This window comes from Lithobates pipiens, unplaced genomic scaffold (assembly GCF_037356315.1).
Source record: "Lithobates pipiens isolate NorthernLeopardFrog02 unplaced genomic scaffold, aLitPip1_a1.2 Scaffold_25, whole genome shotgun sequence".
Lineage (NCBI taxonomy): Eukaryota > Metazoa > Chordata > Amphibia > Anura > Ranidae > Lithobates > Lithobates pipiens.
In genome coordinates, this window is record NW_027507787.1 from 92,170,878 (window position 1) to 92,195,330 (window position 24,453).

At 44.2% G+C, this 24,453-nt stretch overlaps 1 protein-coding gene across 3 annotated transcripts in view; it reads right to left on the minus strand.

Moving 5' to 3' along the window:
- Positions 1 to 279: 279 nt before the first annotated feature.
- Positions 280 to 24,453, minus strand: part of LOC143930392 (uncharacterized) — a 70,980-nt gene continuing 46,806 nt past the window's right edge. For all 3 annotated transcript variants that reach the window (XM_077454679.1, XM_077454680.1, XM_077454681.1), the window contains 4 exons: positions 21,820 to 21,938; positions 18,701 to 18,871; positions 18,491 to 18,614; positions 280 to 1,864 (listed from right to left, as the gene is read on the minus strand). In XM_077454679.1, the coding sequence (XP_077310805.1) occupies positions 837 to 1,864; positions 18,491 to 18,614; positions 18,701 to 18,871; positions 21,820 to 21,938 (1,442 nt within the window). In that variant the 3' untranslated portion in view covers positions 280 to 836. The remainder of the gene's footprint in view (positions 1,865 to 18,490; positions 18,615 to 18,700; positions 18,872 to 21,819; positions 21,939 to 24,453) is intronic.

Sequence of the window (24,453 nt, forward strand, 5' to 3'; positions counted from 1 at the left end):
CTCCAAACACTTTGCATATCATTTTATATATACACTGGGATTCTGTACTTGCCAAATATGCTGCAGAAATCTCCCTCCACTGAGTCTGGCTGCAACCATTTTAACTGAGGGCAGCTGAAACCGCTGCCTGTTCACTTTCTGGATTTACACAAACACACACCTCCAGCTCTGCGGCTGTCATTGGCCCTCTTATTCCCTTCCTGGCAAACTCTCATGAGACAGAGACAACTGTGCATGATGTCATAAGCCTAGGCTAATGACCAGACAAGAAACCGGAGGTGGGCTGTATGATGTATTTACTGGCAGGAAAAAAATATTTTACTATCCAAAGTTAAAACAACAATAATGGCAAAAAATTGAATAGATCAAAAGATGAAAAAATGACTGAAAGTCCACTTTAACATAGTGTAAACAACCTGGCATTTAACTTAAGTGGTTGTAAAGTCAGAAGGTTTTTTTTTTATCTTTGCATTCTATCCAGCAATGTCCACAAGTGCCTTGGCCGCCTGGGACTCTCCTTCACTATTGGCTGAGACACAGCAGCGATGCCATAAGCTCCCACTGCTGTCAAATTCAATTAGCCAATCGGGAGAGAGAGGGGGCGGGACCGAACCACAGGTCCGTGTCTAAAAGAATACACGGAGCTGCTGCTCGGCTCGGGTGCCCCCATAGCAGGCTGCTTGCTGTGGGGGCACCCACAGCAGGGAGGGCCCAGGAGCTCCAACCAGGGACCCTAGAAGAGGAATATCCAGGCTGCTTTGTGCAAATCCACTACACAGAGCAGGCAAGTATGATATGTTTTTTATTTTAATAGAAAAAAAAACAAGACTTTACAATCACTTTCGGCCCTTTAAGGCTTTTTGGTTTTTGCATCTACTCTCCTTCATATGCCTTTCTGCAGTTGCATTAGACGTAAAAAGCATCCCGCAAGCAGTACACCCAAATGGCCGAACGTCCGTGTGAGTCCTCTGATGCGTTATGAGGTGATATTTTCTGTTGAAACACTTCCCACACTCAGAACAAGCAAACGGCTTTTCTCCAGTATGAATGCGCTCATGTTCCACAAGACGTGCCCTGTCCACAAAAAACATCTCGCAATAACGGCATGTTATCCCCTCCCCCGTGTGATAGCGCTGGTGGGAAACAAGGTGGGACTTGTATGCAAAACTTTTTCCACATTCTAGACAGACAAATGGTTTTTCTCCCGTGTGAATTCGGTAATGAGCTTTAAGGTTCCCTTTGTGGAGGAAGTGCTTTCCACATTCAGTACAGGTGGCCTGGCTTTGTAACATTAGATGGCTCTTCATGTGGTCCTCCAATTCATGCTTCCTTTCAAAGTCTTGTCTACATGCCGAGCATCTGTAATATTGTGCCTTTAGGCAGTAACGCTGCTGATGAACAAGTAGGGAACCCTTGCTTGCAAAGGATTTGTGGCACTCAGCGCAGCTGATGCATTTGATTCCTGTGTGAGTGATCTGGTGACTCTCAAGCTGTTGTTTTGCTAGGAAGCTTTTATCACACTCTGTGCAAGGATATGTTTTTCTCGCCGTATGAAGCCTGCGATGGAAGTCCAGTTTTTGCTGGCTGGAAAAACAGATCCCACATTCGGAGCAGGGGAAGTTTTTATCTGTAATGCAATGTGCTGCTTTGTTGGCAACTGGAGACTTTGTATTAATAGGGACGGCCTGGACACTGTCTTCGGAACTGGAAAGGTTTTTTCCCCCATTATTTTCCAGTTCTCTTTCATCAACGCTGCTTGCCCTGCTCTGGGTGGACTCCATAACGAAAAGGTTTTTGTATCTATCTTTTAAATGGTAAGCAGGAAGGGGATATCCATTGGGCTCGTAGGCAGGTAGACCTCCATCTAGGAAAAAGAACATGAAATTACATTAGCTCTAAAAGAACTCTACAGTAAAACCTTGGAGTGTGAGCATAATTCGTTCTGGAGGCATGCTAGTAATCCAAAGCACTTGTATGTCAAAGCGAATTTCCCCATAAGAAATAATGGAATCTCAGATGATTCGTTCCACAACCACTTATTCATAAATCCTTCCCTTTATAGTCCATATAAAAAGATTATAGCAATGTGATCAGGATGTGTCCATCCACAAATGGCACCCTCCACAAGTGGATTAGAAGCAAACTCCAGATGGAGCTACAGAGTATAAAAGAGAAGAGAGGCCCCTCTAAGTGTAGCAATATGGTTACATTTAATGGAGGTACAACATTTAGCAACTCACATGGTTGATTATTAAAAGAGGAACATCTAAGTATGCAGGCATCTGGGGTAAAGCTGTCCACATTGACCAAGGTTATGCAATTAGCGGACCTCCAGCTGTTGCAGAACTATGTCCCATGAGGCATAGCAAGACTGACAGCCACAAGCATGACACCCAGAGACAGAGCATGATGGGATTTGTAGTTTTGCAACAGCTGGAGGTCCGCTAATTGTATATCCCTGACATTGACCATTCCCTACACCACCAGCTCTCACCGCTGTCAGTCTGCAATCGTGACCAAGAAGACTACCTTGCAGTAGAGCGATCTGAAAGCCAGGCTTGAAGCACTCTTGAAGTGCAGAGTAGAAGGCATGATGCCAATGGCGGTGAGGAAAACGGTCTATGTGTACAGCTTTACCCGGATGCCTGCATACTTAGATGTGTCTGTTTTAATCATCAACCATGTGACTTGCTAAATGTACCTTTATTAAATGTAACCATATTGCTACACTTAGAGGTGCCTCTCTTCTCTTTTATACTCAGTTGTGACATGACGCTACTTCTATATCAAGACATTGCTTGGATATCAAGTCAAAATGTATTTAAAAATGTTGCTTGTCTTGCAAAAAGCTCTCAAACCAAGTTACTCTCAATCCAAGGTTTTACTGTATTTGGTATAGAAATCAGCAGTAAACCTCCACAATATGGAGGATAGGTGCGGTTGTGCCATCTTTCTGTAAGTTGAAGAAAGCACCTGCCTTGAAGACTACCACATATGTCCAAGCAGGTGGGAACAGGATTGCTAGCTGAGCATTTTAGAAATTAAGGGAGGTGGGCTCCTAGGACAGAACTATATTGTAAGTAATAGAAATTGGAAATAAACTTCCATTTTAATATAATTCAAAAACTAGGAAGGGAAATAGGGATTTTGACGGTGCAGGCGTTAACTAAATCATAATAAACATTATTGAACTGATTACAAAATTGTATTACAAATATTTATTTAGTTCAAAATTAAAATTCATTAACAATTACATTAATGAGAAATAAAAACAAACGGTGGACAGTACAATACAGTGGTTGTTCTCATTAAACACACATTATCCCAACATGTTTCGCAGATATATTTGCTTCTTCAGGGGATGTGTGGATATTTCAAAAAGATCTACATCAAAAATATAAACTAACATGGTAACAAAATGTTGTCATTAGACACAATGAATAAAGATACATGTGCAGACTTGAGAGAGGGAAGAAAAAAAAAGGGGGGGGGGGGCTTTTCTGCATCCACTACCAAGATGATATTATAGGGAATTTGTCCACCTCAACAGTCACCCACAGCCATGTTGGATCGCAGAGGGCTAAAAAACCGGCCAAGAACTATTGAATAATAAGGAATTGAAATAAATTTGTTTGAGAAAAATGGGTAAGTATAAGTAAATAAATAAAATAAATTAAAAGGTTCCTGAAATAAAGCAGCCTAAGGGGGGTAAAAACCCTCCCAAATAAGGTAATGCCATACTTGAAATACAAAATTACTGTTAAGTACTCACATTGATTAAAAAAAGAGTGTTGGAATATTAGCAATCGCTTATATTTATTCGAGGACGCTCGTATACCAAAAAGGACACCAGCTGTACAAAGACTAGAGTGAAAAAATATTTTTTCTCAAGAAAGGGCAAAAATACTGTTATATAAGGCTTGGTTCACACAGGGGGCGACGCGACTTGCCGCGCCGCGACCTGACAAGTCGCCCCCGTTCTGTACTACGGAACCGTTCTAAGAGGAGCGACTCGAGTCTCTCCGACTTAGAAAAAAGGTTCCTGTACTACTTTTGGGCGACCTGCATTGACTTCTATACAGAAGTCGTTTGCAAGTCGCCGCTGAGGTCGCGGCGCGGCAAGTCGTGTCGCCCCCTGTGTGAACCGAGCCTAAGTAATGAAGCGTAAACAAAGAGAGTGTGTAAATAAATAAATGACGTGCGAGACCGCAACCACCCAGTCAATCCCCCAAACGGACACAGAGGAACAAGGGGAAGAAAGATGGAGTGACAGGAGGGGAAGGATGGCCAGAAATTACCAATCCCTCCTGACCAACCCAAGGGGAGGATCGCAGCGCTAGAAAGGGGCAGCAGCACTCAAAGGTGCCTGTGCCCCCGGGCGTCTGTGCGATCCACAATGGTAGGGAAACTAGCAAGGTGGACAACCAAGGAGGGCCCCAGAAATGCAAAGAAAACACTATAACAAAAAAATCTAAAAATGGCAACAAATCCCACCGGATCAGGAGAAGTCGCCAAATGCAGGGGGTTGCGATGGGGATTAAGTGTGCCCCATCGTATGCCAACCTGTACCTGGGGGGGTGGGAAAAAAAACATTTTTACGAGAGACGACTTGTTGCCCTTTTTGGACAAGATCGTCTCGTGGTTTCGCTATATTGATGATGTTCTTTTTTTCTGGTCAGGCACTGAAATATAACTAAATAATTTCTTTGATTTGATTTCTAGTAATAATTTTAATTTAAAATTTACCATGCAATACAGCCAACTTAAAGTAGATTTCTTGGATTTAACCGTTTCTTTGGATGGTGATGGCAGACTTAGCTCTTTCCTATTTAGGAAACCCTCTGCTGGGAATATGGTTCTACATGCTACAAGCTTTCATCCTACTTCTCTTGTTAATAGTATCCCTTATAGTCAATATTTACGCTTAAAGCGAAATTGCAGTAAAAATTCAGATTTTCAATTAGCAGCTAATGATCTGTATCAGAGATTGAGAACAAGAGGCTATAGCCGTGAATACTTGAAACAAGCATACAATCGTGTCAAACCTAAACCTAGATCATCTCTTATTTTTTCCACTCGACGCTCCAATACAAATGAATCAGTTAGAATAATTACCCGATATTCAAATCAACATCAGAAGTTTAAAGAAATCCTACACAAATTTTGGCCACTTTTACTGTCCGATCCCATTACTAAGAAATACATCAAAGAATTCCCCGAAGTCACCTTTAAAAGGGTCCCTTCCCTTAAAGATAAACTGGTACACAGCCATTTTGAAAAAATAGACTCAAACATTAGAACTGTCACTAATGGTACTTTTCCGTGTGGAAACTGCGATGTTTGCTGCTATGTTAATTCCCATTCAAAATTCAAACTGCCAAATGGCAATTGGCACGACATCAAACACCGAGTTACATGTCAAACACGGGGCGTAATTTATCTCGCCCGCTGTCTTTGTGGAGGATTTTATGTAGGCAGAACAAAGCGACAATTTTGTATTAGGATTAGAGACCATATCAAACCTATTATTAAAAAGAAAATGGAAACTGCCATCAGCTGTCATGTTGGTCTTTTCCATTCTTTCAATCTTAAATTTATTACATTTTCTACCTTGGAACACATCCCTTTGGATCTTAGAGGGGGCAGTGTAGATAATATTCTGCTCCAGCATGACGCGGAATGGATTTTTAATCTTAAGGCCACAGTATTTCCTGGCTTTAATGAAAGCCTAAGCTTTAAACCTCTTCTGTGATTTTTCACCCCCAGTCCTCTAGCTTTGACCATCATATAAAAAAATTTTTTTTTTTTTTGTATTTATTTAATTTATTTATTATTTTTTCTCTTTGTCTTTTTTTTTTTACATTACCGTATATACTCGAGTATAAGCCGAGATTTTCAGCCTCTTTTTTGAGGCTGAAAGTGCCCCCCTCGGCTTATACTCGAGTCATCGCTGTCTGCCTGCTCGATCAGCGTGTCGAGCAGACAGACAGCGGACATTCTAAAATTCAAAAGCCGCGCCTCCGCCTTCGCCTGTGATAGGCGGAACACAGTGTTCCGCCTATCACGGACATCCGCTCATCCTCGTACTACGGACGAGGATGAGACGATGTCCGTTATAGGCGGAACACAGGCTGCTGGGAAATTCAGTGTTCCGCCTATCACAGGCGAAGGCGGAGGCGCGGCTTTTGAATTTTAGAATGGCCGCCGAGGCGCCGACGAAGAGCGGCGATCCTGGCAAGGCACGGGACGGAGGCAAGGCAAGGCACGGCACGGGACGGGACGGAGGCAAGGCACGACACGGGACGGAGGCAAGGCACGGCACGGGACGGAGGCAAGGAGGCAAGGCACGGGACGGAGGCTCGGGACGGAGGCTCGGGACACAGGTAGGCTGGACACACACACACACACACACACACACACACACACACACATGGACACACACACACAGGGATGGATGGATGGAGACACACACACACAGGGATGGATGGATGGAGACACACACACACAGGGATGGATGGATGGATGGAGACACACACACACAGGGATGGATGGATGGAGACACACACACACAGGGATGGATGGATGGAGACACACACACACAGGGATGGATGGATGGACACACACACACACAGGGATGGATGGATGGATGGACACACACACACACAGGGATGGATGGATGGATGGACACACACACACACAGGGATGGATGGACGGACACACAGGGATGGACGGACACACAGGGATGGACGGACACACAGGGATGGACGGACACACAGGGATGGACGGACACACACACAGGGATGGACAGGCATGTCTCACCCTCGGCTTATACACGAGTCAATAAGTTTGCCAGTTTTTTTGGGGGTAAATTGGGGGCCTCGGCTTATATTCGGGTCGGCCTATACTCGAGTATATACGGTATATTTCATAATTTTCTTTCACTGTTTTTTGTCTGACCATTGAATATCATATGTAATATTGTAATGTGCAGTTTTAAGAGTTTTCTTTAATTTGTCAACTTCTCCTGATCCGGTGGGATTTGTTGCCATTTTTAGATTTTTTTGTTATAGTGTTTTCTTTGCATTTCTGGGGCCCTCCTTGGTTGTCCACCTTGCTAGTTTCCCTACCATTGTGGATCGCAGGACGCCCAGGGGCACAGGCACCTTTGAGTGCCGCTGCCCCTTTCTAGCGCTGCGATCCTCCCATTGGGTTGGTCGGGGATTGGTCATTTCTGGCCATCCCTCCCCTCCTGTCGCTCCATCTTTCTTCCCCTTGTTCCTCTGTGTCCGTTTGGGGGATTGACTGGGTGGTTGCAGTCTCACACGTCACCACTCTTTTGTTAGGGCTGCGGCGTTGCTGGTGACTGCCTCCTCCCTTCTTCTTCCGGCCTGAGGCACTATGGGGTTTGTAGGCTTACCAGCCTTCTTCCCAATGTCGAGTATGCGCACTAGCGCTCTTCTGTCCACATCGAGTCGGTGACGTAAGACGCCGGCCCAATGGCGGGGCATATAAAAGACCGCCATTACACTGTCATCCCTTGCTATCCTTAGCCAAGGGTGACGCTTATCCTCTAAGATTCTACTATTCACCAGTAAGTTATTTGTCTCATTCATTCCCTATCACTATCGTTTTGACCTCCTATTTAACATGGCTTCACTTTTTCTCTTTCCAATTCAACTTTCCTTGCCATTTTAATTTTTTGTATTTCCACCAATCTCCAATTTCTTTTTTTATTTGTTTCTTCCACCAAGTTTTTAAGAGGTTTTGTTAAACCACTATGGGATTTTAATCATTTATTCATTTATTTTTTCATTAATCACTGCGTGTCCCTGCATGTTACTTTTTGAGAGGCTTAACCCATTCACTTCCCTCTCAATTATTTATTCACACACTCTTTGTTTACACTTCATTACTTATTCAACAGTATTTTTGCCCTTTCTTGAGAAAAATATTTTTTCATTCTAGTCTTTGTACAGCTGGTGTCCTTTTTGGTATACGAGCATCCTCGAATAAATATAAGCGATTGCTAATATTCCAACACTCTTTTTTTAAACAATGTAAGTACTTAACAGTAATTTTGTATCTTTGTATTTCAAGTATGGTATTACCTTATTTGGGAGGGTTTTTACCCCCCTTAGGCTGCTTTATTTCTTTTAATTTCTTTTATTTATTTACTTATATTTACCCATTTTTCTCAAACTAATTTATTTCAATTCCTTATTATTCAATAGTTCTTGGCCGGTTTTTTAGCCCCCTGCGATCCAACATGGCTGTGGGTGACTGTTGAGGTGGACAAATTCCCTATAATATCACCTTGGTAGTGGCTAAAGGTGGGTCCAAAATGCAGAAAAGCCCCCCCTTTTTTTTTCTTCCCTCTCTCAAGTCTGCACATGTATCTTTATTCATTGTGTCTAATGACAACATTTTGTTACTATGTTATTTTATATTTTTGATGTAGATCTTTTTGAAATATCCACACATCCCCTGAAGAAGCAAATATCTCTGCGAAACATGTTGGGATAATGTGTGTTTAATGAGAACAACCACTGTATTGTACTGTCCACCGTTTGTTTTTATTTCTCATTAATGTAATTGTTAATGAATTTTAAATTTTGAACTAAATAAATATTTGTAATACAATTTTTTAATCAGTTCAATAATGTTTATTATGATTTAGTTAATGCCTGCACCGTCAAAATCCCTATTTCCCTTCCTAGTTTTTTAATTATGCTTCAATTTTCAGGGATGTGGTGCCTTACTTATTGGGTGTTTGCGATGTTGAACCACTAAAATATTTTATTCCATTTTAATATCCATTCTTGAGTTGTTATGTTTTTTGCTCAGACACTATAAACTGCAGTAGAACCTCTAATTTATAGAAAGAAATCCAATGTTAATTGAAGAGGCTAACCGCTTGATGCAACTTGGGCAAAGCCAGGGCCGCTGATAAGGCAGTACAGCCAGCCCTCCTAATGGGCCCATCAGTTCAAAAGAGGGGCCCAGGCATACCATCTTATTACATCCACTGAGCCTCTTCTGCCTTCCCCTTGCGCACTGCAGGGGGATTGGTCATAGCACATGTGCCCCTCCCATCTGCTGTCCGGGCCCCCGTTTGCCCCTTTCCCCCGCAGCACTTCCGGCTTCCCTACTTTCCTCACTTACCGGCAGCTACTATGGGCACAAAGGAGAGGTTTCTGGATAGAGAGCAGCAAAAGGGGCCGGTAAACATGTAATTTACTGGCCCCTTCCTTTCCTGAATAAACACAGTGAGCGATCGGTTCCAATCACTCCTATGTCCATCTTTCATAGTTTACTATGTTTGTTTGTGAATGAGCAGGAAGCCTCAGAGAATTTCCTATTCATTATTCTGTGCTGCTGAGGCTGCAAAAGAAAGGGACTGATAAATATAGGCCCTCAGTCACTTTCGGACGGGAAGGGGGAATGGCAGGTAGGATGGCCTCGTGATTTCTAACAGCAGCCCCGGGCAAAGTACAGCTTCACTTTAAGCTATCTAATGAGGCCACTTACAATAATTTCTTAATAGCGATAGCAGACAGACTTATTTAAAGCAGTATGAAAAACGCAAATGCAAACATTATATTGCAGTTTACCAATTCTTAGATGTGATGGCTGAACTTTCTTTTTATAGGCTTTCTTTCCTTTATTTTCACCTCCTGATTCTGCTAGTCTGTTATTTTTTTTTAAAAGAACAAGCTGTCCTGCAGATGTATTCAGTTTCAGGGATGAAACAAACCATTTAACACCAACAGGGCTGCTTACATTGTTCCAAAATGAACAAAAAACGTCTGTAATTGCTTATAAAGTATTAGCTGGAGTTTTGCTTCAATTTGTTATTGTATTTAAAGCGGAGGTCCACCCTAAAATGGACCTTCCGCTCATCGGATTCCTCCCCCCTCCGGCGCCACAATTGGCACCTTTCAGGGGGGAGGGGGGTGCAGTTACCTGGATAATCCAGGTAACTGCACCCACTTCCGGGCTAGCTCTCTGCGGAAAGGGGCGTACATTACGCCCCTTTCCGCAAGTGCCCGCCCCCTTCCGCAAGTGCCCGCCCTTCCGCAAGTGCCCCGCTGCCTGCTGGGAAACACACAGATCCCAGAGGCAGCGGGGACCGTCCTCATTGCGCAGCGCGGCTCGCACATGCGCAGTAGGGAACCGGGAAATGAAGCCGAAAGGCTCCATTTCCTGATTCCCATACCCAAGATGGCGGCGGCAGCACTCGAGTGTCGAACTAGAGATCGGCTTCGGGTGCCGACATCGCGGGCGCGCTGGACAGGTAAGTGTCACTATTTTAAAAGTCAGCAGCTGCAGTATTTGTAGCTGCTGACTTTAAAAAAAAAAAAACGCGGAGTCCCGGCGGACTCCCGCTTTAAATCTGCTAGAATAACTAACACTCCTTCTCCGCTGGCTGACAATGCTGTCCAAATGTGCCCCCTGTGTGGATTCCTCCAGAGTGGTGTCTCTCCAATACAGGCGTGTTACTGGCCAGATCACCAGGTGAAAACAGAGGGTTAAAAAAGTCTACAAGAAGAATACTAATGTAGCCACCACATCTAATGATTGGTAACCTGCAATATATTACATTTTTGGTTTGGGGTTTAATACCGCTTTAAGTCTTGATAATCAAGCTAGTTGGAATAGTTTGTTCATCCATCAGACAACTAAAATGTATAGAAAAGTCTACCGACAACATCTGAGGGTCCCACTGAATATGAGACGAGGTGTTTAGGTATCTGACAGCACAAATTTGTAACTATTCATCTCCCTTATAAAGGTTTATCAATCAAGACTAAGAATAGTTTTATTAATGCCATCAGTGCTTAAAAAGGGTTATAAAGGTTTGCACTTTAAAAAAAAAAAATAACAAACATGTGCACAGAGCAGCCCCGATCCCCCTCCTCTGGGGTGCCCCATTGGCGCTCCTTCCTACTCATCTTTATTGGGTGCCCCTACAGAGAGTCGCTTTCCATGTGGGCACCTGTGCAGGCACGCTCCCGAGTCCCGTTGCTGCGTCCATTGACACAGACAGCAGGACCCGGCCTCGCGTCACTGGATTTGATTGACAGCAGCTGCTATCAATCTATCCAATGAGGACAGAGACAGCAGATGGAGCCACTGGGCTCCTGCACGTCGCTGGAACGGATGGGTTCAGGTAAGAAAAGAAGGGAGGGGGGAGCTCTGGGGGAAGTTGTAGCAAAGAAGGTTTTTCACCTTAATGCATTGAATGCATTAAAGTGAAAATCCATGAGACTTTACAACCCCCTTTAACAAGAATACAAACCTAATTTTTTTTTTTTTAAAGTGTACTTTACAAAAAAAAAAAAAAAACAGTCTAGTTTTGAATAGATGCAGGAGATTTGAAATGCTTATTGGTGGTTTTACCGTTATCCAGGGCTCTGATAAGCTGGATATATACACAAGTAGAATTTGGAATGAAAATGCTCTGTACATTTCAACAGCTTGACAAATGTTGTTTGAAAATACTTCAAAATTTAGTTTGCTTTTAACATTCAATTTTGGAATGAACTTCCAGGATGAAGACCACATATACAATAGAAACAATTTGTCCAAGAAAAATTTCCCAGCCTGCTCCTTTTTTGTCACTGCGGTCAAAAACCAATGCCTATTTGACCCCAGTAACGATCAGAAAATTGAATGACCATTCTTAAAAAGAAAACATTTTCAACAAAATTCTACTAGTGTATACCCAGCTTTATAGAGATTTAACCTCATTTCCTGTACTGCTGACAATGGTTTCACCAGTCAGGAAGTGCAGTAAAATCTGCATTAGTGACACAGACTGCAATAAAAATCTGATAAGGCTTCTAGCCTTCCTATAAGGCCTCATGCACACTGGACATCATAAAAACGTCAGTAGCTTTAGCTGCAGAATGCCGCATTAAAAAAAAAAAAAGCGTTTAGCTGCGTTTTTTTCGAGTTGGAGCGTTTTTATAACTTAAAAACTCCTCTTAGAAATACATTAGTTCTGTTTTTTTTCCCCATCCCATTTTTTTTTCTGCGAATGAGCGCTGATAATAGCCTAGGTGTTTGTGCGATGCACCTACCTCCCCCCCCCATAAAAGAAATAAACACCAGCTGCCACTGACATAGGATAACATGCTGGGGAGGTTACTGGCTGGAGAAAAAAAAACCCTGAAGCCAGCTGTAAAAACGTCCAGTGTGCATGAGGCGTAAGCGCCCAATCACACCGGTGCTGCTTTGAAGTCACTCTATTTCAGCATGATTTCAAAGCCGCATATCAGTGCGATTTGCACTGCTTTCATTGTGGCTTCCGACTTCATACAACAGAAGTCTATGTAAGTTGCAATGAAAAGTAGTCCCGGAACCTTTTTCAAAATTACGGCGACATGAGTCGCAGTTATTTGAACAGTTCTATTGCGGACAATGGGGTGCGACTTTTCATGAGATTTGGAACTGTCAAATCACATGACAAATCGCATTGGTGCGAACAGTGGCATAGAAAAGCATACTACTTATATCTGTGTATATAGTTTGAGTAAAAACCACTTTATTTACACTAATAAAAAACTACTCACATGTAGCCGATGCTTGAAGCGCACCGCAACAAACATTGCATATGCATAAAACACCGCCTGTACTCTTTACACTGTATTGCATTATCACCTGTGTACAATTCTTCTCCTCTGGACTTCAAGCACCAGCTAGTAGTTTTTTATTAATGCAAATAACGTGTGTTTTACTCAAACGATATAAGCACTAGGGTTGCTGTTTTTTTCTCATCCCAATGGCAATGATTGCATCTGATGTATAATGAGGAGATTGATGCAGGAGCAATAAGAAGGAAGGAGGAGTATTTGAAAATTCCTACCATGGGCCTGGGCAGGACAATAAGCGATTCTTGACCTAACTTAATTGGGAGGACACACGATATCAGGTGAGCGCACATCTGATGATGGGGGGAGCACGTGCGTTATTGGATATCAGTATCACAAGGGGACAAACACAGAGGAAGAGAATTGCATGAAGAAAACACCACTGATTGAAAGACATTTTTATGATTTATTTATTATTGGGATTTTGCCGGAACATAGGAGTACTTTAATTTTGGCACAGCTTTATTTAAATGTATTCATTATACACCATTTTTTTATTATTAATTAATTATGGCTAGATAGTGCTGAAGCCACAGAGAGGGGCGTGTACCTCCTGCAGAGGGCAGGGTCCACACAGAGTGGGCCATTGCTTTCAGAACTTGCACTTAAATCACCCTGCTATGCAAAAAATGGTGAAGTTATGCTAGAGCCGCAAAAAAGACCATTTAAAAAGTGTCCTTCATGGAGAGGGTCTTTAGAGATTGATTTGCCAGGAAGAGCCCAGTGCCGAGAGGTAATGTTACAGGCAGGCCAGCCCTACATTTCTAGACATTTCCTGCATTGAGGTTTGGGTAAAGTTCCCCAAGGAACTGCTGAAGTGCGACCAATCCGAAAGCTGCAATCATACCGCCCCAGTAAAGACGATGCAGTTGAGAAAGATTTCTTTGTGTGAAAAACCAAGCAAAGACTTTTGTCTTTCAGTAGTTTTAGAGCTATATTCCAGAAATCTACTTTTAGTAGAGAGGTTGTCCATTACATCAGGACACTAGCAAAAAACGAGAAATCCTAGGAGCAGGAGTTATATGTGCTGTCCTACAACTTTGTTTGCTAGTGTCCTCACCTGAAGGTGGCAACATATAATCCATGGTTAAAGATTTAGTTCACCTTTTCAGAAAAAAAGGAAGGGTGAACACACTACACCCTCCCCATCTTTGCTGTACCTACCTTTGTAGGTGCTGAGCTGTCAGATCCCATGCAGCCAGTGTAGCAGTCCAGGGATTTAAAATCTGTTTTTCTTCCTCTTCTTTCTGCACAGCTTTTGAGACGGATCAGAGTGATTCCGAATGGTCATATGCCGGCAATGACCAATCAGAGTCGCTCTGATCAGTCCCAGAAGACTTCAGAAAGAAGGAAAAGCAAAGAAGAGTGGGGATTTCTAATCCCCAGAATATTGCACTATACTGACAGCATAACACCCATGGTAGGTAAACACAGTGTGTGTGTGTGTGTGTGTGTGTGGGGGGGGGGGGGGTGTCAGGCTGTAACTAACACCTTTTTTCAGAAAAGATGAACTTACACTTTAAGGCCGCGTACACACGGGCGGACTGTTCGCCCAACCTTGTCCGCTGAACAGTGTTTGGGCGGACAGTCCGCTCGTGTGTGGGCTTTCAGCGGACAGTTTCAGCGGACAGTTGGACGGACAAAGTCTTTCGGAAATTCCGAAAAACTGTCCGCTGAAACTGTGTTTGAGCGAACAGTCCGCCCGTGTGTGGGCCTGTCCGCTGTACTTTCGAAATGAGCGGACTGTTCCCGCTCGGAAAGTCCGCCCATTTCGAGCGCGTGTACAGGTAGGCGGGGCCCGCGAAGGAGACGTCGCGGGCTCCGCCGCCTGGAATGGGCTTAAAGGGGAACCCCAACGCCGAAAAAAATCGGCGTGGGGGTTCCCCCCAAGTCCACACCAGACCCTTGTCCGAGCACGCTACCCGGCCGGCCAGGAAAGGGGGGCGAGCGAGCGCGCCCCCCCCGCCTGAGCCGTACCAGGCCGCGTGCCCTCAACATGGGGGTGTGCCTTGGGGAAGGGGGTGCCGCGCGGCCCCCCCACCCCAAAGCACCTTGTCCCCATGTTGATGAGGACAAGGGCCTCTTCCCGACAACCCTGGCCGTTGGTTGTCGGGGTCTGCGGGCGGGGGGCTTATCGGAATCCGGGAGCCCCCTTTAAGAAGGGGGCCCCCGGATACCGGCCCCCCACCCTATGTGAATGAGTATGGGGTACAATGTACCCCTACCCATTCACCTGTGAACTAAAGTACAATAAAAAACACAACACAGAGAAAAAATATTTTATTGCACAGCTCCGGGGGTCTTCGGGGGTCTTCTCGCCGGACTCCTCCGCTATGTGTGTGTAGCTCTTTTGCTAGCGGAGGAGTCCGGCTTTCTTCCTCCCCGCCGCCGGCCTCTTCTCCCGACTTCGGGGGTCTTGTCCCCCTCTTCGGTTCTTCTGCCGGGCCACCGCGCCTGGTCCGGTGGCCCGGTCTTCTGTCGCCGTCTTCCGTTCTTCTGTCGCCGCCTTCCGTTCTTCTGCCGGGCCACCGCGCCTTCTTGTAGCTCTTTTACAGGCGGTGGCCCGGTCTTCTGTCGCCGCTGTCGTCGCCGCCGCCTTCCGTTCTTGTTCTTCTTCTTGTTCTTCTTCTTCTCCTGGAGATGTTGACTCGACGATCTCTCCGGCCGGAATGCCAGAGCCGCGCTGTGCGGTCACTTATATAGTGACAATGGGGCGGTGTCACATGGTATATGTCACATGGGTTGGTCACATGGTGACCCCGCCCCCTTACGATGTCATAGTCCCCATGTGACATCAACCCATGTGACCAACCCATGTGACATATACCATGTGACACCGCCCCATTGTCACTATATAAGTGACCGCACAGCGCGGCTCTGGCATTCCGGCCGGAGAGATCGTCGAGTCAACATCTCCAGGAGAAGAAGAAGAAGAACAAGAAGAAGAACAAGAACGGAAGGCGGCGGCGGCGGCGGCGACGACAGCGGCGACAGAAGACCGGGCCACCGCCTGTAAAAGAGCTACAAGAAGGCGCGGTGGCCCGGCAGAAGAACGGAAGACGGCGACAGAAGACCGGGCCACCGGACCAGGCGCGGTGGCCCGGCAGAAGAACCGAAGAGGGGGACAAGACCCCCGAAGTCGGGAGAAGAGGCCGGCGGCGGGGAGGAAGAAAGCCGGACTCCTCCGCTAGCAAAAGAGCTACACACACATAGCGGAGGAGTCCGGCGAGAAGACCCCCGGAGCTGTGCAATAAAATATTTTTTCCCCTGTGTTGTGTTTTTTATTGTACTTTAGTTCACAGGTGAATGGGTAGGGGTACATTGTACCCCATACTCATTCACATAGGGTGGGGGGCCGGTATCCGGGGGCCCCCTTCTTAAAGGGGGCTCCCGGATTCCGATAAGCCCCCGCCCGCAGACCCCGACAACCAACGGCCAGGGTTGTCGGGAAGAGGCCCTTGTCCTCATCAACATGGGGACAAGGTGCTTTGGGGTGGGGGGGCCGCGCGGCCCCCCCTTCCCCAAGGCACCCCCCATGTTGAGGGCACGCGGCCTGGTACGGCTCAGGAGGGGGGGCGCGCTCGCTCGCCCCCCTTTCCTGGCCGGCCGGGTAGCGTGCTCGGACAAGGGTCTGGTGTGGACTTGGGGGGAACCCCCACGCCGATTTTTTTCGGCGTTGGGGTTCCCCTTTAAGCCCATTCCAGGCGGCGGAGCCCGCGACGTCTCCTTCGCGGGCCCCGCCTACCTGTACACGCGCTCGAAATGGGCGGATTTGCCTCCGCCTTACGTGGGCGAGTCCGTTCATTTCAAAAGTTGAGCGAACTGTTTGCCCAACCTTGTTCGTCAAACAGTCCGCTCGTGTGTGGGCAAGTCCGCTCATGCAAATTTTGAGCGGACTGTTTGATGAAACTGTTTGCCGAACAAGGTTGGGCGAACAGTCCGCCCGTGTGTACGCCGCCTTAGACTTAAAAAAACCTGTGTCCTTTACACAGGACACAATGAAAAAAATACAGGCGGTCCCCTCTATACAAACATCGACTTACAAACGACTCTTACTTACAAATGAAGAGAGACAACAGGAAGTGAGAGGAAATCTACCCCTAGGAAGGGAAATTCTCTCCTGTAATGCCGCGTACACACGACCGGACTTTCCATCAGAATAAACTCTGGCGGTCTTTCCGACGGAGTTCCGCTGAAACGGACTTGCCTACACACGATCACACCAAAGTCCGTTTGTTTAGAATGCGATGACGTACGACGGGACTAGAAAAGCAAGTTCAATAGCCAGTAGTCCATCGGAATAGCATACAGACGAATGGTTTTCCCCATAGAAAGTGATTCCGTCGGACAGATTTGAAACATGTTCTATTTCTAGGTCCATCAGAATTTTTGAAAAAAAAAAAGAAATTCAGATGAAGCCCACACACAATTGGAATATCCGATGAAATGATTCCGTTTGACCTTTCACACAGCATAAGAATTATTATGGGAAAAAGGTACCTCCGCTGATGCTTTATCACTAATCCTTTTTTCCACAACAACCCAAAATTTTCAAAATTCTATTTTCATTGGGACAGAAAGTGAGGCGAAATCTTCTGAACAGGGGCACAGACAGCAAAACAAACGTTACAGGGGTGATAACCCTTCCCTATTCTATCCAAAAAGCCTAAAAAAATTTATTTTTTTGGCTGGAGCTACACAAAAAATGTACCTGTTCTGACTTACAGATAGATTCAACTTAATAACAAGCCTACAGACCCCATCTTGTTTGTTAACCGGGGACCGCCTGTAAAGAGTTTAATAAAATGCTTTTGTTTTCTTTCGTAAAAGGGTCATTTCTTAAAACAATTTAAAAAATTAAAAAAAAGGAGGATACATTTTACACAAACTATGCTTTTTTTGCTGGGTAGAAAAAGAGTATTTGATGCTTCCTGTCTTACAACAGAGGCCAAATGGCACAGTAAAACTATCACAATTATTCACAGTTCCTCCTCCTGCAGCACTTCCCTAGGCCTCGGGGTTATACAGTACCAGAGATTGAGGAAATGTAAGAGTAAAAGAGAAACAGCAATGACAGTGAACAGAAATGATAGAGAGCCAGTGCCCCAGATATGGAGCAACAAGCTTTTGGTGACCCCTTAAATATATGTTCAACTGGGTCAATAATTTCTGGTAAGCCTTCATCTTTTAAGGTGGTGGTACTAGCACGTTGGTGAAAGCTCCCAGAGGAAATATCTTTGGACGCTAATTAATACATTTCCATTCCACTTGGGATCGCTTTTTATGCACAAAGGACTATTCACATTGTTTCGGTTTTATTTCATTTATTCACTTTATTATATGACATATTATTGTTTGTGTAACTGTTCAGCCGTAATCCTTTTTATGCACAAAGGACTATTTACATTGTCTTGTTTTTCAATTTTCCACTTTGCTATATGACACTTTATTGTTTGTGTAACTGTTTAGTTGCAATTAACGTCATATGGTGTATTTTGTATATGATTTCTTTTGTGATTCTGTCACGTTTTTCAAACATTATTATTTAGCGCTGCACTTTATACTATATTTACTGGAATCAAGACCCACAATTCCAGATTTGAGCTGGGATGACAGCAGTTTGTGAATTCTTGTAGTTTGTAAAGATCATAAAATGGATTTCTATATACTCCATTGTTCTGGTGTGATGACCTTAGTTCACATGTCAATGTAAATGTCAACATGATAAAGCCTCCATTACTTACTAGATTGATGTAGTGGGGACTCCTTCTGTTACTGTTAGAGTGGCAGAAAATGCAAAAAATTGCATTGAAATTAACATCTCTTTTAACACTTACCCAGAGATTTGAAAGGCTGGGAATTCTCCATGTCATCATCCCTGTAGAGGTCCCGATGTCCTTCTAAATACTCCCACTCTTTCATGGAGAAATGGACAGTGATATCCTGACACCGTATAGGAACCTGTCTCACACACAATAATAAAGTCACCATCCAGACACATACCTTCTGTTACTGAATAATGTCCCATTCTTTCTGGCACCACTTACCTCTCCTGTCAGCAGCTCCAGAATCATATTAGTGGCTTCTAGTATCTTGCTGTTTCTTTCAGGTATTGTGGGGTCAGGCAGGGACTCAGTGATGGCATCTGAACCTCTACTAAGATATCCCGAGCTCTGTTTGTCTGTCCTTGTTCTGGATGTCTTCACAAGTATATAACTCTAAAGAGAGAAATAAGAGAGAGAAAAGACAAGAAAAAAGGTATATATAAAAGAATCTTAGGATAATATTTTAGCAACACGATATATAAAAAACTTTATATGAATCACTTCCCGGTCTCAGGGAACCCCTATTAAAAATGACTACATCTACAACTCATGGTATATTATTGTGATGGTCAATGAGAAGAATGCTCCTTACACATGTTGTCATTGGAAAGAATCACCTCCTTACAGATAGCTAAAATGACTAATGGTGTCAGTGGGAACTTACACTATATGCCTTTACACACACTTGAACATTAATGGCATCCCAGTCGGGATGGCATCCCCGTCTGACTTTCCGACGGAAAATGTGCAATCGGATCGTCTTGTTGGAAAATCCGATCATATGTGGGCTCCGTCTGACTTTTTCCGTCGGAATTTCCGACACACAAAATTTGAGAGCTGGATCTAAAATTTTCCGACAACACAATCCGATCATTTAAATTCGGGTCGTGTGTAGACAATTCCAACGGAAAACGTGCCACACGTGCGCAGAATAAATTACGAGACAAAAGCTATTGGCTACTCCCCTCTTTATAGTCCCGTCGTACGTGTTGTACGCCACCTCGTTCTGAAAGATCGGATTTTCCGCCAACTTTGTGCGACCGTGTGTATGCAAGACATGTTTGGGCCAAAATCCGTCAGAAAAAATCTGATGGATTTTTTCATCGGAATGTCCAACCGTGTGTACAGGGCATTAGTCCGTAGGGTTCAATATTGAGTTGGTCCACCCTTTTGAGCTATAACAGCTTCAATTCTTCTGGGAAGGCTGTCCACAAGGTTTAGGAGTGTGTCTATGGGAATGTTTGACCATTCTTCCAGGTCAGGCACTGATGTTGGATGAGAAGGCCTGGCTCGCAGTCTCCGCTCTAATTCATCACAAAGGTGTTCTATTGGGTTGAGATCAGGGCTCTGTGCAGGCCAGTCAAGTTTCTCCACCATTAACTCCTTCATCCATGTCTTTATGGACTTTGCTTTGTGCACTGGTCCAAATCATTTGGTGGAGGGGGGAATTAAGGGGGGTGATCAAGGGGTTAAATGCGTTCCCTGGGAGGGGTTTCTAACTGTGGGGGAACGGGAGACTAACTGAAGGAGAGAGATCGCTGTTCCTAATCCTTAGGAACAGCAATCTCTCTCCTCCCCTTTCAGAACGGGGATCTGTCTGACATTGACAAAGCCAGAACGGGGATCTCTTTCCCGCAATTGCAGGTAGCCGGCGGACATCTTGGCCGCCGGCCATGCGCATCGTGTCCTCCCCATGCAGCAGACGCACGCGCCTGCTATGGTTTTTAAAGGAGCCCACGTACACCTATGGCGAATTTGGGGAAGGAGCCAACCTGCTGCAGTATAATAATGGCGGTTGGTCGGCAAGTGAGTAATTGGGCAACTATGTGGCAAATGAGGGTTAATGTTGATAAATGTAAATTTATGCAATTGGGAGTTAAGAATATGCATGCATCATACATACTAGGGGGATTGCAGCTGGGGGAATCCATAGCGGAGAAGGATCTGGGGGGTTTTGTTAGATCATAAGCTCAAGAATAGCAAGCAATGTCAAGCTGTGGTTTCTAAAGCAAGCAAAGTACCTTCTTGTATTAAGAGAGGTATGGACTCCATCCAGAGAGAGAGAGAGATATTATTTTACCCCTGTACAAATCATTAGTAAGACCTCATCTGGAATATGCAGTTCAGTTTTGAGCACCAGTTCTCAAAAAGGATATCGGGGAACTGGAGAAAGTGTAGAGAAGGGCAACCAAACTGATAAGAGGCGTGGAGGAGCTCAGCTATGAGGAAAGATTAGAGGAACTGAATGTATTCTCTCTTGAGAAGACTAGATTAAGGGGGATATGATCAACATATACAAATACATAAGGGGTCCATATAGTGAACTTGGTGTAGAGCTACTTACTTTCAGGTTATTACAGAGCACTCCAGACTCTACTGCTGCAGGAAAAGAGATTTAACCTCCACATATGAAAAGGCTTCATCGCAGTAATGCTGCATACACACTATCGGAAATTTGGTCGGAAAAAGCTCTGATGGTTTTCCCGACGGGATTTCGCTCAAGCTGTCTTGCATACACACGGTCACACCAAAGTTCCGTCAAGAACGCAGTGATGTACAACATGTACAACGGGACTAGAAAAAGGAACCTTAATACCCAGTAGCCAATAGCTTCCATCTCGTAGTTGAATCTGAATGCGTGAATCTTTGCGCGTCGGAATTGCATACACATGAACACATTTTCGAATAGGACCTTTTTCTGACTGAAAAATTGAGAACAGGCCTTCAATCTTTTGCTAACCGAAATTCGGCCAGCAAAAGTCTGATGGAGCATACACACGATCACATTTTCCAACCAAAAGCTCTCATCAGTCTTTTGCTGGCTGAATTTCCGATCGTGTGTACGGGACATAAGAGCTGTGAAAATGTGAAATAGACTCAAGAGCTGGTTCTGGCCAGCTCAGTAGATTGATAAAAAAAAAAGAACTGGATGCATTCCTAAATGTACAAAATATAATTACATATTAATATTTAGAGGTAATAATGCCAGGGATGGTTGGAAATCTCTGATTGCCTCTTGGGGGATCAGGAACAAATCTATTTTGCCCCTTGGGAAAATTGGATCATGCTTTACTGGGGTTTTTTTTTTTTTTGCCTTCCTCTGGACCAACTGTGTGTATAGGTTTGTGTATGTTAAAGTGTTCCATTTGTTTTGTTTTTTTTCTATTGGTTGAACTAGATGGATTTCTTTGTGTCTATGTAAATGCAATATCTGCAGGCCTGGGTTTTAACAATATAGATAACAGTGACCTCATATGACATTCCCAGAATTCTCCTCACATGTCCAGTCAGGTCTGGGTCCTATTCATAGAGATAACAGTGATGACATGTGACACTCTCACCTGTCCAGTCAGCAGGTCAATTAACTCTTTAGTGACATTCAACACCGCCTCCGCTCTGCAGTTCCCCAGCTTCCCTGTTTCACTTCTTGTCTCAGAGCTTCTTTTACTTTTGCAGCAGCCTGATATAAATAACAGAAAACAAAGAAAATGCATAAATGATCAATCAAAGCCTAAGTACCTGTTAAACAGCTTTTCAGGGAGTTGTAGGATTGATTCTTAGGACTGAGCAAGTATGGGTGATTGTACAAAGTCTGATGTTTACAAGTAATGCAGCATACTTCAGCATCCCGTGAAATACCAGAAAGTATTTGCGACAGTATTTTGTCCCCCAAAAAGCGATCCGACTGTGAAAGGAGGTTTGCGAGCATTTAGTAGGAAATGTTGCTCTCTTCCAATTCCCAATTCGTTTTTTTTTTATTGCCTAATGACAATTTTTTTTATTATACACAGCTGTATTGGTTGGAATGCTGGCACTCCTCTCCTACATGTAAAAATAATATTTTTTTTGCTAGAAAATTACTCAGAACCCCCAAACATTATATTTGTTTTGTTTTTAGCAAAGAACCTAGTAAATAAAATAGCAGGCGTTGCAATTTTTTACGTCACACAGTATTTGTGCAGCAATTTTTCAAATGTGTTTTTTTGGAAACAAAAAAGTTTTATGAATAAAAAAAAACCCACTAAAGTTAGCCCAATTTTTTTTGTATAATGTGGGATATATGTGAGCGTGATGTACGTATCGGTTTGCTTCTGCTTGCAAGCATGCGGGGATGAGGGTGCTTTACATTTTTTTTTTCATTTTATTATTATTTTTTTTTACACTTTCCCTTTAAATCTTTTTTTTTTTTTTATCACTTTTACTCCTATTACAAAGAATGTAAACATGCCTTGCAATAGGAATAGAGCGTGACAGGTCCCCTTTACAGAGAGATCTGGGGTCTATAACCCCACATCTCTCCTCCAGCCTGGAAAGACCCAAGATCCAAAAAAACTAAAACAAAACAAAACACAATGTCAGCCTTTCCAGCCTAATACACGGCAGTGTTTACAACTACAGGGGCCAGATGTAACGTCATAAGATCGCACCCAGCCTCCAAAGGTCATAGAGACTGTCGGGACCATCTGGTCCATGGTATTCTCTATGGTGAACTTCCGTCACTGGCAGATTCCTTCTCCGGGTCGCCGATCGCATGGGCGAGCCGGTAGAAGCACCGGAGGAGGGCACTGTGATTGTTTTTGTGGTGAAGGGAATTGCCGGTGGAAAATTGCAGCTGCACCCATCATCCAGATATCCCCACTCAAACTCCAGGACATCATATGGGAGGTGGCGATTATTAATTGCATGTGATACCAGTTGGTGTGACATCAAAATCTTCTCTCAATCAGTTGGAGAGAGACTTTAGTATTTCTTCTCCAATGACAAAATTAACCATGCACTTTTGCTTGCATCAGGTGTTAAAGTGGTTGTAAAGGTTTCTTTTTTTACCTTAATGCATTCTCTGCATGAAAGGGGTTGTAAACCCTTGAGGTTTTTGCATAGAATGCATTAACCACCTCCCGACCGGCGCACGCCGATGTATGTCGGCAGAATGGCACGGGCAGGCATATTGGCGTACAGGTAACTCCATTTCTATATGTCTCACGGGGCAGCTGAATGGGGAGATGCCGTTGTAAACAGCATCTCCCTGTTCTGCCTAGCAACAAGTGACACTGATCTCTGCTCCATGTGATTGGAGCAGAGATCAATGTTCACTAACACAAAGCCCAGCCCCCCACAGTTAGTAACACGCCCCTAGGAACACTTAACCTCTACACTGCCACCCCTGGTTAACCCCTTCCCTGCCAGTGTCATTTACATAGGAATCAGTGCATTTGTATAGCACTGATTGCTGTATAAATGACAATGGTCCCAAAAATGTGTCAAAAATGTCCGATGTGTCCGCCATAATGTTGCAGTCACAATAAAAATCGCCGATCGCCGCCATTACTAGTAAAAAACATTACTAGTAAAAAAAAAAAAAAATTAATAAAAATGCCATAAAACTATCCCCTATTTTGTAAACACTGTAACTTTTGCACAAACTAATCAATAATCGCTTATTGCAATTTTTTTTACCAAAAATATGTAGAAGAATACGTATCGGCCTAAACTGAGGGAAAAATCTTTTTTTTTTATATTTTTGGGGGATATTTATTATAACAAAAAGTAAAAAATAATTAGTTTTTTCAAAATTATCGCTCTATTTTCGTTTATAGCGTAAAAAATAAAAACCGCAGGGGTGATCAAATACCACCCATCAGAGTACCTGTCACAGTCCATCCGAGTACCCAAGTACCTTTCACAGTCCATCTGAGTACCTGTCACAGCCCATCTGAGTACCCGAGTACCTGTCACAGCCCATCTGAGAACCCGAGTACCTGTCACAGCCCATCTGAGAACCCGAGTACCTGTCACAGCCCATCTGAGTACCGAGTACCTGTCACAGCCCATCAGAGTACCCGAGTACCTGTCACAGCCCATCAGAGTACCCGAGTACCTGTCACAGCCCATCAGAGTACCCGAGTACCTGTCACAGCCCATCAGAGTACCCGAGTACCTGTCACAGCCCATCAGAGTACCCGAGTACCTGTCAC